Source organism: Thalassophryne amazonica, chromosome 5 (assembly GCF_902500255.1).
Source record: "Thalassophryne amazonica chromosome 5, fThaAma1.1, whole genome shotgun sequence".
NCBI lineage: Eukaryota > Metazoa > Chordata > Actinopteri > Batrachoidiformes > Batrachoididae > Thalassophryne > Thalassophryne amazonica.
In genome coordinates, this window is record NC_047107.1 from 122,588,830 (window position 1) to 122,603,418 (window position 14,589).

General features: G+C 43.3%; 1 protein-coding gene across 1 annotated transcript in view; it reads right to left on the reverse strand.

Moving 5' to 3' along the window:
• Positions 1-3,203: 3,203 nt before the first annotated feature.
• mxd1 (MAX dimerization protein 1) overlaps positions 3,204-14,589 on the reverse strand; it is a 47,679-nt gene continuing 36,293 nt past the window's right edge. Inside the window, exons 6-8 of the mRNA XM_034171235.1 lie at positions 5,295-5,409; positions 5,046-5,205; positions 3,204-4,190 (exon numbers count right to left, since the gene is read on the reverse strand). Of these exons, the coding sequence (XP_034027126.1) occupies positions 4,000-4,190; positions 5,046-5,205; positions 5,295-5,409 (466 nt within the window). The 3' untranslated portion in view covers positions 3,204-3,999. The remainder of the gene's footprint in view (positions 4,191-5,045; positions 5,206-5,294; positions 5,410-14,589) is intronic.

Here is a 14,589-nt window from a genome sequence, read left to right on the forward strand (position 1 = left end):
AAACAAGGGTTTCAAATGTTTTATTCCTTTAATATCACTGGTAAATATAAACTGCTGCTGCACAATTCAGTTTCAAATGGTTTCTCCTTTTTTTTAAATCGATTTCTTTAGAAGACAAATTCTCCAATTGTACAAAGTTAAGTGCACAAAACGTCCACCTTCAGTTAACTGTCGGACGGACAGACATTTGACCTTTCGGGAGGAGAAAGGCAGCACGCGATGACGATAGTGACCGATGTGGCGGTGGCCATTTAACACATGAAAGAAAGCGCCACAGGCCGCCGCACGGAATAGGAATGACCTCTGTGTTGGACGCCGACATATCGTGTACGCGCACACATAGAACATACGTTCGTTAGTCTGTTTAAGGCATGAGCCGCTTTGTGTGCAGGGACAGACTGAATATTTGCCAAACGTGTAGCTTAAACAACTGGCCTGACTGGAGTCTTGTTCTTTGAATCCACGTCTGCTTCTCCAGGCAGACGCTGAAAGCACCAGGGTCTTTGTAGAGGGGGGAGGGGGCAGAGCCTAGCATGTGATCAGCGCAGGGTCGCTTTACGCTAACGTAACCGGCCCAACCTCCCAGAGCCAGCGGTCAATGCAAAGCTGTTTGACATGACAGAGGATGGAAGGGTTGAAAAAAAAAAAAAAAAAAAAAGCACCAAAAATCTTACATTTAAGAAGCTGGAACTCAAGGTCTTCACGGTTCCCACATACCGGGACCAATGTTTATTCACCTTAATCAAGTGAAGGTTCAGACAAACTGTGTTGCTTCGGTTCTTCATGTCAAGATGATAAATATCAGTTGCTCTGACCATGTGTGGTGTCATCACAGGAGAAAGTCATTCAGAAACTCTTCCAGAATTGTACGAATTTCCAGGTTTGGAGTGTGTGGAATAATGTGCCAGACAGTGTTGCCTCAATGACGCCAACCGCAGTTGAGTTTCAAAATTCATGTCATCCATAGGTAGCACCACCTGTGGTTAGCGTTGGCATAATGATGTTCCAAACCTGGAAATTGGCCAAATTCCACCATAATTAAAGTGTTGTCTATTTTTTGTTTGTTTGTTTTTTCAGGCAGGCAGAGAAGGCGAGCTGTGGAGCGCCTTCAAAAATAGGTTTTAAAGTTGTTTTTTTTTTTCATGTTTGCTCTCTTTGGCCAAGTTATGTCCACCTGTATTTTAGGTCCAACTATCATGAAGTCTTCACCTGTTTTGTCTTTAATTTCCATTCAAAGCAGTCTGATCTAAAGGTGATCGGCCTTAGTCCTGGTCAGGATCCTTTTGGATCAGGTCTAATTACTGTGTGGTCCCTTTCAGACTGGGTCCAATTACCTTTGGGTCCGTTAAGGGTTGGTTCCGGTTATCCTTGTTGCTCTCTGTACAGGGAACACTTCTATGAGAAGACAGATTCCTCTGAGGTGGAGAGTAAAAGTCAATCGCTCTATAATCTGTCAAGGTTTTGAAAAATAATCATTTCTGTGTTTGATTCCCAGGTTTTGGAACCTGTGAAGACCTCAGGATGGAATGTTTGGCACTTTTTTTTTTTAAATGTATTTTTTTATTAAAATGTTGCTGATTGATGAATCGATACTTCCAGCTGTTGATCACATGCGCGCTCGGCTGAGCCTCCTCCGGCCTCGCTTGCACCAGGACCCAGTGTAAGGATGCATGCGCGCACACACAGACACGCGCGCACGCACGCACACACACACACACACACACACACACACACACACACACACACACACACACGGATTATTGTCGCCGCAGACATTAATGCTTAACATAACACATCTATAAGTGGATTTTTTTTTCCATTTTATCCGTAAACAATAAACCACGGAACACAAACAGATAAATTCTTTTTCACCCGAATCCCCCCACCGACCCCACCCTCATAAAATTTCTCTCTGAAGACAGTGACGAAATAAAACACACATCACGCTGACAGACAGCATTTTAGCGCAAACGCAGGTGCCTGCTCACTTTGCGCTTTCATTTCATTTCCCAGGAGCCCTCGCTTCAAGATTCATCCATCTGAAAAAGTTTGTCTTAAAACACTGAATTGATTTCTCAAGAAAAAAAGAAAAATGTCAGCGCCGCATCTTCATGTGTTTACTACGATCTGTAAGTGACGGGTTCAGACATCGAGCCTCCGTTGGCGCTGCGCTGCTGCACCGCCGGGAAGGTGCCATAACTTTTCATTTCCCACACTCCCGTCACATCACTGCTAAAATAAATACAATAAAATAAAATCTTACAATGCAGAGCAGGTGTTTTTTTTTTTTGGACAAGCGCCACCTACTCTCATTTTTATTATTTTATTATTATTATGATTTTTTTTTGTCATTACTCTCCCAGACGGCTTTTGAAACAATTAGAATTTAAAATCAACTACAAAGAAGCAACGTGCCAAATGTTGAACAGACACAAAAGCCTTGAGGCACAAGATACGGTTTCTAAATCGATTACTGATTGACTATATTGTGCAAACAAACAAACTACATTCTTGATAAACCTCATGGAACATGACTATTTAAATATATACCTTTTTATCTATAGATTTCATGTTTCTAATAAATACATTTTTGATATAGATCTTTCTGTAAACTATTTACATTACTTTTTTCTATTTTTTTATTTTTTGCACAAACAAACAATAAATAGCTATAAAGGCGGGGCAAACAAGGGAATCTGTGGTTTACATATATACATATATATACATATATAAATATATACATATATATACATATATAAATATATACATATATATACATATATAAATATATACATATATATACATATATAAATATATACATATATATACACATATATAAATATATACATATATATACACATATATAAATATATATATATATATATATCCCCCCAGAAACGCATGTTTGTGTTGCCAAGCGTCAAACTAAAAACTCTCCCCTCAGTACTCAACATGAATCAATCTCGTCTGTCTGTCCGCTCTAGTGGAATGTGCTCCGGTCTGTGGAATAGATCGGAACCGGGCACTAATTAAGTGGACAAACTGTTCCACAGGTCAGCTGGGGGGGTGACTCCTGTCAACATGGGACCGACAACACGCACACGCATGAGACAGGGACACCGTAAAACACGCCACAGTCCTCAGAGAGAGGGAGCGAGAGAGATGCAAACACCAAACCCACCCCTAAAGTCTCCCAGAATCCCCCTGGCCCTTCACAATCTCATGCTGCACATAAGTTTCTATTTTACTATTATTTTTTTGTTTTGTTTTTGTGTTACTTTGGGATGGCGAGAGGAGGACACTAAAATTACAGGGTTATTTAAAGGACGTATTGCTGCCAGGCCCCAACAATTAACACCACAAAGACACACCATCTATTTTGGCGTCTGCTAACGACGCTGCACCGTGAAGTGGCGCGCTTTCCAATTGCTCAATGGTGTGACGCTGCAAGATCTGCAGTTGGGGAGGGGAGGGGGGGCTTTACTGATTGCAAAAGATGCCAGATTTCTTTTACAAATGTAATTTAAGTGCAAAATGTCATGCACTGATGATTGACAACTTAAGTTTAAGAAGTGTCACACCTTTGGGGCGTCTCACTGGACGGCTTGGAGCGTCAAGGTGTGTGTGAGGAAGGTGAAATCTCCTAAGTGCTTCCCATGGCTCTTGAGGCATAGAAGTCGAGGCAGTGGGACATTGTGTGGTAACATTCTCTGGCTGAAAGTTGTGTTTCTGTAAAAAGGGTGGGTGGTGGGGGAGAGTGGGGAGAGCACAACAAGTGGCAAGGAGTGTCTTTAAAATCCTGCCCATTTGATTGGTGCAGAGCAGGAGGTTGACCCCTCATGACGACGGTTTGTGGGTGGGTGAAAGTGGATCACAGGTAGGATAGCAGGCAGAGGCCTGGTTGGTCAGTCCTGGTTTGGGGTTAGGGAGGGTGGGGTGAGGTGTGATTGGGGGGTGGGAGGAGACTGGGTGACTGCTCTGATCACAGACCAGTGCTGTTTATAGGCTGCAGCCCAGCTGCTTGGCCTTCTCCTGAGTGTCCTGCAGGCGCTGCAGGCTGGCGCTGGAGTAGCCCTCATCGCTACAACTGCTGCGCAGGCTGCCTCGTTCGTCCCCTGAGTCGCTCACGCTGCTGGTGCTCCACTCCAGGTCACCCAGCAGGTAGTCCATCCCCTCCACGTCCACGTCCTCTGTTAGCATGCAGAGGAGACAGAAACACAAGACAATTTTACAGCTGCTTCTTACCCAGGGGGAGGGGTCGGCCGCACTAGCCTTAGCTTGTTCTGCGGCGGTATGATACTCACACACTACATCTGAAGCACCTGAACGGCTCTCTCACATGAATAAGTTTGGAACAACACAGATACAAGTTGGGCAGATAATCGACATGCTTCCAGGGATAGCTTGGTGTAAATTCGGGTGAACTCCCGGTACAAAAGCTGCACACCATGCTTACCCCAAGCTACCCGGGTTAAGCAGAGCTCCCAAAACATGTTCAAAAACCACTGTGAGTTTAACCGAATTTTCCAGACTTGTGTTAAGTTCCCCGAGTGTTATCTAAGAGTGGTGCTGAGGTGCTACTCTGGAAAACTCTGCATCAAATTTGGCCAGGTGTGAGAGGTGCTTCATGATGCCACCCTGCGGCAACAAAAGCCACTTACAATTTTTCTAGTTTACTGCCCCTTCTTCAGACCTTCAGTACATCTTAGATGTTTACTCAATCAACTGGAACAATGCCAAACCCCAAAAAACTGCACTTACTTTTTCAACTGACAAAACATAAATCCAAAGCATTGAACTTCTTACATACACAGATACATCTTCAACCGCGTAGCCACGATTGGGTCGCGGGGACGGAACTTCTTGCTTCACGTAAAATCTTACTGGATGGACTATAAACTGGCAGATTGTACCAGAACTTGAGCATTGTCTAAAAATTAAAAACTTGGGTTGGGAAATGACTGAAGAGTGTATACTTCAGCCAGTGGGAATTCTGAGCCCTGGACAGTGACGTATTTGATACAGCGCCTGTGCATCAGCCTCACCCTGGTCGGAGTCGGACTTGTCGGAGGACAGAGTGGATCCGGTGCTGTCCATGCGGGTCCTCTCCACACCCAGCTGCTCCAGATGCCTCCTCAGGTGTCTCTGCTCTCGCTGCAGCTGCTCTAAGGTGTGCTGAGCTTTCCTCTCGCTCTCCTCCAGCCTCTGCAGGGAGAGAGAAGTACAGCGGCGACGTCAACAGGAGAGCCCTTCTGCACGCCAGCGACATAGCAAACACCCACGCAGGCACGCACCTTGATGTGATCTTTGGCCTTCATCAGCAGGCTGAGCGTGGTGTGCCTGCTGGCATCTGGTCCCAAGGGAACGAGGGATTTCAAGCGCTCTAAGCACAGCCGTAAATGTGCCCGTCTGCAGAAGGAAGGCAGGAAGCAGAGACCACTGGTCAGATGCCGTTTGGGTTTTGCGTTTTCATGCATACAGTATATAACAGCTTGGGAAACATAACCATGAACTGGGCTATCACAGGTATCGTTCTGCGGAGCGATCTGGGGACTTTAAGATGGACGGTCATGCCATTTTCAGGTCAGGTAGCCGTTTGAGTCATGATTGGATTGAATTAAAACACCGGGTGACTTCAGGTTGCTCATGAATGGACCCGTACGTCACCGTCCACACTGCAGCAAGAGACCAGCAAAGATGCAGCGGTGCACCACCGGCTGCTTGTGTCGGCTTTATGATTAATTTTTCAGGAGCAGAACATCTAAAATGTCTCCATCTGCTGTGCACTTTATTTACCGTTTTACTTTAGTACTAGAATATGTCTCGTCTTTATCCGGTGTACCTGTGCACTTTTCCCTGTTCACCTTTGGGATGGTGAGAAAGTTAAGGAAAGTCAGCGAAACATGAAGAGCCTGATTTACTAAGATCTCAGATCACGAGTGCAAAATTGTTTGGGCAATCCAAATGTTTGCACATTGGGGTGGAGACAGTTTTTCAGGGTGTGCAACTGATAGCGGGCGGTAACATGACGTAGACAATGACAACTGTAAGAGCAAAATTAACTTCAACCAACTATTTGTATCGTCTTGTGCTTCATTATGCAGGAACTGTGCCACATAACTGAGCATGCTCACACACTGGCAATTTTAAAAAAATGCACACAGACAACTGTGCGGACAGCTCTCTGCCTTCTACTGGCAGAATAGAGTTTTACTTATTCACCAATTTGCTGAAATATAGTTGGTGGAAAAGTAATTTACATGTATGAAATAGGAGATTAGTTTTATGTGTGTGTTTGTTTAATAGCCAGTGCAAGAGTGTGTTCACACGCTGTGCGTCTTGTCACAGACTCATATGCGCATCTGTGTGTTTCATGGACAAAGCGTGACACACCAGTGACAGTAATGATCAGGTGTTCCACCTGTTACACATGGAGACAATTATTCTTAAAGAAACAAGCAAAGTAAACTGCAAACTCTTTAAATGTGCCCAACATTTACAATGTATGATTACCTCCGCCAAGGAGGTTATGTTTTCGGTCACGTCCATTTGTTTGTTGGTTGGCTTGTTAGCAGGATTACTCAAAAAAAAAAAAAAAAAAAAAAAAAAAAAAAAAAAAAATCCTCAATGGATTTCAATGAAATTTTTCCAGGGGTGTATATTGGCCTAACTTAGAAGTCATTAAATTTTGGTAATGATCTCGAACACGACCCGGATCCAGTAATTTTTTAAAGGATTCTTTATCATTGCAGGATAGGGCCAATTTCAACATTTTTGCATCTAACTTTATGAAGACGGGTCACAAAGGCTGAACAAAAATTAAGTGATGACACAACAATAATTTAGCATTTGTTTCTCCTCATTGAATAAAGTTCTTATTAGAAAAAAAAACTAAAAAAAAACTTGTGTAGTTCATGCAGTTTCTCTTTATAAATACATTTGCTGAAGATCTAAGGGTTTAACCCTCTGGGGCCGACGCCATTGGATACGACGGCTGAGCCCAAGCTTTACTAAATTATAAATAACTTTTTAATGATATGAGATAGAAACTTACTTTTTTTTTTTTTTTTTTTGCTGAAAAGTTAACTCCGTGGACTTTTGAGTCACTGTCCACCATCTTTGTATTCCTCATAGAAGCTGTGTGATGACGTGAGCAATGTGAGTGTCCAATCGGAATTGGTTCACCGTCACATGGTTTTCCAAAATCCAATCGTAGGGCAGATTCGCCTCACGTGACACACCAAAGATTGTTTTTAGCAGTGATGTGTTACTAGTTTATTATAGTTTGCTGTGTGTGGAAAATTATTTTCCACTTTACGTTTTCCTTTCTTATTTCTGATTGTAAACCTTTATTACACTTATAAAACACTTCTTCTTTGTCTTTCGGCTGTTCCCGTTAGGGGTCGCCACAGCAGATCAATCGTTTCCATCTCACCCTGTCCTCTGTATCTTCCTCTGTCACACCAACCACCTGCATGTCCTCTCTCAGCACATCCATGAACCTCCTCTTTGGTCTCCCTCTTCTCCTCCTGCCTGGTGGCTCCATCCTCAGCATCCTTCTCCCTATATACCCTGGGTCCCTCCTCTGCACATGTCCAAACCATCTCAATCTCGCCTCTCTGACTTTGTCTCCAAACCGTCCCACCTGAGCTGTCCCTCTGATATGTTCATTCCTAATCTTGTCCATTCTTGTCACTCCCAAAGAGAATCTCAACATCTTCAGCTCTGCCACCTCCAGCTCTGCCTCCTGTCTTTTTGTTAGTGCCACTGTCTCTAAACCATACAACATAGCTGGTCTCACTGCTGTTTTGTAAACTTTCCCCTTCACTCTTGCTGATATTCTTCGGTCACAAATCACTCCTGCCACCTTTCTCCACCCACTCCACCCTGCCTGCACTCTCTTCTTCACCTCTCTACCACACTCTCCATTACTTTGAACAGTGACTCCAAATAAACTCCTCTACTTTCACCACTTCTACTCCTTGTAACTGCACTATTCCACTGGGCTCCCTCTCATTCACACACATGTACTCAGTCTTGCTTCTACTGACTTTCATTCCCCTTCTCTCCAAAGCATATCTCCACTTCTCCAGACTAGACTCAACTTGCGCTCTACTCTCACTACAGATCACAATGTCATCTGCAAACATCATAGTCTATGGGGACTCCTGTCTGATCTCATCTGTCAACCTGTCAATCACCACTGCAAACAAGAAAGGACTCAGAGCTGATCCTTGGTGTAATCCCACCTCCACCTGTCATTCCGACTGCGCATCTCACTGCTGTCACACTATTCTTGTACATGTCCTGCACTACCCTAACATACTTCTCTGCCACTCCAGACTTCCTCATACAATGCCACAACTCTTCTCTTGGCACCCTATCATAAGCTTTTTCTAAGTCCACAGACACACAATGTAACTCTTTCTGTCCTTCTCTGTACTTTTCCAACAGTATTCTCAGAGCAAACACTGCATCTGTAGTGCTCTTTCTCGGCATGAAACCATATTGCTGCTCACAGATCTTCACCTGTTTTCTAAGCCTAGCTTCTACTACTCTTTCCCATAACTTCATGCTGTGGCTGATCAGCTTTATGCCTCTGTAGTTACTGCAGCTCTGCACATCACCCTTGTTCTTGAAAATAGGAACCAGCACACTTCGTCTCCACTCCTCAGGCATCCTCTCACTTTCCAAGATTTTATTAAACAATCTGGTTAGAAACTCTACACTCATCTCTCCTAGACATTTCCATGCCTCCATTGGAATGTCATCTGGACCAACTGCCTTTCCACTTTTCATCCTCTTCATAGCAGCCCTCACTTCTTCCTTGCTAATCTCTTTTACTTCCTGATTTACTCTCACCACATCATCCAGCCTTTTCTCTCGCTCATTTTCTTTATTCATCAACTCTTCAAAATATTCCCTCCACCTTCTCAGCACACACTCCTCACTTGTCAGCACATTACCATGTGCATCTTTTACCACCCTAACCTGCTGCACATCCTTTCCAGCTCTGTCCCTTTGTCTGGCCAATCGGTACAAGTCCTTTTCTCCTTCCTTACTATTCAACTTCTTGTACAGCTCGCAATATGCCTTTTCCTTTGCTTTTGCCACTTCCCTTCTCGCCTTACGCCGCATCTCCTTGTACTCCTGTCTACTTTCTTCATCTCTCCGACTATCCCAAAACTTTTTCGCCAACCTCTTTCTCCTTATGCTTTCCTGGACCTCTTCATTCCGCCACCAAGTCTCCTTGTCTTCCTTCCACTGTCCAGATGTCATACCCAGTACTGCCCTAGCTGTCTCCCTCACCACATCTGCAGTACTTTTGCAGTTGTCTAAAATTGTTTCCCCTCCAACTAGTGCTTCTCTCACCTGCTCGCTAAATTTCACACAACAGTCTTCCTCCTTCAGCTTCCACCATCTGATCCTTTGTTGAGCTCTCACTCTCTTCTTCTTCTTTACCTCTAAAGTCATCCTACAAACAACCATCCTATGCTGTCTAGTGACACTCTCTCCAGCTACCACCTTACAGTCTGTGATTTCTTTTAGCTTGCATCTCCTATAAAGAATGTAGTCCACCTGTGTGCACCTTCCTCCACTCTTATATGTTACCCTGCGCTCCTCCCTTTTCTTAAAGTAGGTATTCACCACAGCCATTTCCATCCTTTTTGCAAAATCAACTACCATCTGTCCTTCCCCATTCCTATCCTTGATACCATATCTACCCATTACTTCCTCATCACCTCTGTTCCCTTCACCAACATGCCCATTGAAGTCTGCTCCTATCACCACTCTTTCATGCTTGGGCACACTCTCCACCACCTCATCTAACACACTCCAGAAATCTTCTTTCTCCTTCATCTCACAACCTACCTGTGGAGCATATGCACTGATGATATTCATCATCACCCCTTCAATTTCCAACTTCACACTCATCACCCTGTCAGACACTCGCTTAACCTCCAACACGCTTTTAACATACTCTTCCTTTAAAATGACCCCAACACCATTTCTCTTCCTGTCCTCACCATGGTACAACAACTTGTACCCACCGCCAATGCTCCTGCTCTTACTTCCCTTCCACTTGGTCTCTTGCACACACAATATGTCTACCTTTCTCCTCTCCATCATATCAGCCAGCTCTCTCCCTTTACCAGTCATACTACCAACATTCAAAGTCCCCATTCTCATTTCCACCCTTCTAGTTTTCTTCTTCTCCCGCTGTTCGTGGCAACATTTTCCTCCTCTTCTTCATCGTCGTCTTCGCCCAGCAGTAGCCCAATTTCCTCCGGCACCCTGTTGGGCAATAGCACCGGTGGCGGACATTGTTAACCCGGGCCGCGACCGATCCGGTATGGGAATTCGATTCTGAGTCTGCATAGTTGGGTTGGCTTGTTTTACGCTGGATGCCCTTCCTGACGTAACCCTCCTCATTTATCCGGGCTTGGGACCGGCACTCAGAATGTACTGGCTGCACACCCCATGTGGCTGATAGCATATATATTTTGAAAGTACAGGTTGTCCTTAAAAAGAGAGACATAAAACTTGATTGTGGGATGCAGGGAGAGCTGTTAATAGCAATAATAAAACATTTATGCCAGGCAAGTGAACCCCAGAGGGTTAACCACTGAATCTGAAACATGACGGTAGATGCGTAAAATGATGTGGAATAAGTCTCTTTGCCAAAGGGTATTCCATGTGACGTCAGTGACCCCTTGGCGGAGGTTTGCGCTCTCCGAGTGCTTCTAGTTTATTTATGTTTTCTAATTTTGTGTACAAGGAGGTGGCAGCCTCTGTACCACTGGAACAGCAGTAAGTCAAGCACAATAAGTTAACACCAAGGTTTCAAACGCGCAAAATACAGATGCTATCAGCACCACCTAAACGTCCTTTAGACCCTGATAAATAGTGCGCACAAACACAAACTAGTTGCATGTTTCCTCCCACAATGTTGAGCACTCAGGTGGACAAACCCAAAATTGCAAATTTATGATGATAAGCGTGCTAAATGGACAATGCGCGCTATCATGCACACTGGAAAATCGTAATCTCTGTGCAGACTGTTAGTAAATCAGCATTCATTTTCATTTGAGTGCTCTAACAATAATTTCAAAAATTAAATAAATTACAATAAGGGATAAGGTTCAGTTTATCACAGAATGAAATGCAGCTCCATTCACTGAAATATGCAGAAAAAAAAAATACACACACACACACACACACACACACACAAGGGTAATTACATGAAAAATAGGACCAGGGCACCAGGTAAAAAAATTATTTTCACTTATGTCTATTGCTGTCTTATGCACCATATTGCTCTTATATTTTGCTTTTATTTATACCTAATCATTGTTGCTACTGACTGGTTGTCGCCAACAAAGTTTCGTTGTTTATTACAATGACAAAGTCTCTCTCTCTTTCTATTCCAGATTAGACTGACTTTCTGAGCAAATTCAATCCAAATCTATTCATAGCTTTTAAGGAAGCATGTCAGCAAATCGACTTACAGACACAAATGAAGACATAACTGTATGTACAATAAGCCATTAAGGGGAAAAAAAAAAGACAATTACTAATGAATATTTAGCACATTACAGTCTATGAAGCGCTGCTTTATAACATGACTGCTGAACAACACTGCGCTAACTCTTTGCAGGAACACTAAATAAAATGAACTGGACAGGGCAAGTACACGCAGAACATTAACGTCATTTTCCCTGCATTGGTTCAGGTTACGTTCTTTTCTGCACTCTCTGTCTGTGCCGCTGCAGCCTTAGCAGCTGCATAGGTCTGGTGGGTGTTTGTGACCACTTGACCTCCACTGTTACACAACACACACCTCCGGTTTCAGCCTGGTCCTGAGTGTGTACGTGTCCGCGAGCTGTGAGTGGGAGTGTGTGTACGTCACACAATCTCACACACACAGAGGGAGAGGGAGAGAGAGAGAGAGAATCTGAGAGACAAAAAACAAAACAAAAAAAATAAATAAATAAAAGCACCCAAGTATATTCAGGTTGGGCATAATGAGAGGATGAACTGATGAGATTGTGTACTGTGCCCTATTCAACAACAGGAAGTAGGATTTTGTATCTGCCTGTTCCTCAGCTGACTGGGTCCAAAGACCACACAGTCTGTCCTTACGTACAGGGCATCCAAAAATATTCACAGCGCTTCACGTTCATATTTTATGTTACAATTCCAAAATGAAGTAAACTCCTTTGTTCATCAAAATTCTTTTTGCAAACCCCACAATAACATGAAAAAAGTTTTTTTATCTTTGCAAATTTATATATATATATATATATATATATATATATATATATATATATATATATATATATATATATATATAAAAGAAGTCACATGTACATAAATATTTACAGACTGTGCTCAATACTTTGTTGATGCACCTTTGGCAGCAATTACAGCCTCAAGTTTTCTTGAATAGGGGAGGTGATGGTCGAGTGCAGGGATCACCAACACTGTTCCTGGAGCGCACCTGTCCTGCATGTTTTCCCACATCTACCTACTCAAGCCACACCTGATTTTTTTTTTTTTTTTTAAGTGGTGTTTTCCAGTTCATGATTGGCTGAGCACATCTTATAGTGTTAACTGCCTGGGAGTGGAACAAGTAGAGTAAGAAAACATGCAGGGTAGGTGCCCTCCAGGAACAGGGTTGGTGACGAAGGGTCACCAACCCTGTTCCAACCCTGTAACCCTGTTTGTTTACTGCTTGTTTACTCCACTTGACGAGCTGCACGTCGTGTGCCTCAAACAAAAGAGATGACCCTCTGCCCCGTGGCCTTTCCCACTTCCTTATTTGGTCACACCAGCTCATGTACAGTTGTTCGGCAATGACGTCAGCGCTGAGCCGATATTGTACAAAGATGGCGGCCCGCAGGCACTCAGGAGAGCGCGAAGTTCAAATGTCCAATAAAGGCATGTACTTGCGGTACTAGTGTAAAAAGTGTGGAATATCAGATCTTTGGTTTCTTATAGGAAACTATTGCATTTCTCACTGTGTAATGTTCCCCTTTAAGCGTTGGGCTTGAAACCAGAGGATCCTCAGTTCAAACCCCAGCCAGACCGGAAAAATCACTAAGGGCCCTTGGGCAAGGTCCGTAATCCCCAAGTTGCTCCCGGTGTTAAGTGAGCACCTTGTACGGCAGCATCAGAAAAGTGCAGTCCATTTACCATGAATATGATGTCACAAGCTCAGTGCATCCATCTTTGGGCAGTTTTGCCCATTCCTCTTTGCAGCCCCTATCTGTAAAAAACCCACAAAAAAAAACAAAAACAAAAAACTTTTTTTCACATGGTCATGATGGGGTACTGCATCAGGAAAAAAAAATTTGATCCATTTTGGAATAAGGCTGTAATATAAAATGTAAAAAAATGAAGCACTGAAACATCCAGATGCACTGTAATATGAAAATGCCCTCGCCCGTGTGGTGACATAACAACACTCACTCACACAGTAGGGCATGCTAATGTTTGTTAAACAACGCTGACCGGCAGCTGACCCGTAACCCAGCACTGAGCTAACAGGTCACATGCCCTGTGCGTGAGAAAACATTGCAGGACCGGTGGCGTTGCACGGCACCATTTCAGCAACAAGTTATTCTGGTTCAGTGTGGCTTCGGTGCAAGTGTGTCAATATGTATGTGTGTCGTCTGTTGATCTACAGGGCAGCCCGAGGCCAGTGCCTACATTTTTGCACTCTACAGTGCATCCACAGCGCTGCACTTTTTCCACATTATGTTACAGCCTTATTTCAAAATGGATAAAATCCCCCTCCCCCCCAAAAAATTTAACAATATTCCATAATGACTTTTTTTTTTTTTTTTTTTACATTTTTCAAATTTATTACAAATACAACCCCAATTCCAATGAAGTTGGGACGTTGTGTAAAATGTAAATAAAAACAGAATACAATGATTTGCAAATCCTCTTCAACCTATATTCAACTGAATACACCACAAAGACAAGATATTTAATGTTCAAACTTGTTTTTGTACAAATATTTGTTCATTTTGAAATGGATGCATGCAACACATTTCAAAAAAGCTGGGACAGTGGTATGTTTACCACTGTGTTACATCACCTTTCTTTCTAACAACACTCAAGCGTTTGGGAACTGAGGACACTAATTGTTGAAGCTATGTAGGGGGAATTCTTTCCCATTCTTGCTTGATGTACGACTTCAGTTGTTCAACAGTCCAGGGTCTCCGTTGTCGTATTTTGCGCTTCATAATGCGCCACACATTTTCAATGGGTGACAGGTCTGGACTGCAGGCAGGCCAGTCTAGTACCCGTACTGTTTTACTATGAAGCCACTCTGTTGTAACACGTGCAGAATGTGGCTTGGCATTGTCTTGCTGAAATATGTAGGGACGTCTCTGAAAAAGACGTTGCTTGGATGGCAGCATGTGTTGCTCCAAAACCTGGATGTACCTTTCAGCATTGATGGTGCCGCTTACGTGTGAAGTGAAGTGAAAACGTGTAGAAAGTTCTCCAGATTCTCTGAATCTTCTGATTATATTATGGACTGTAGATGATGGAATCCCTAAATTCCTTGCAATTGAA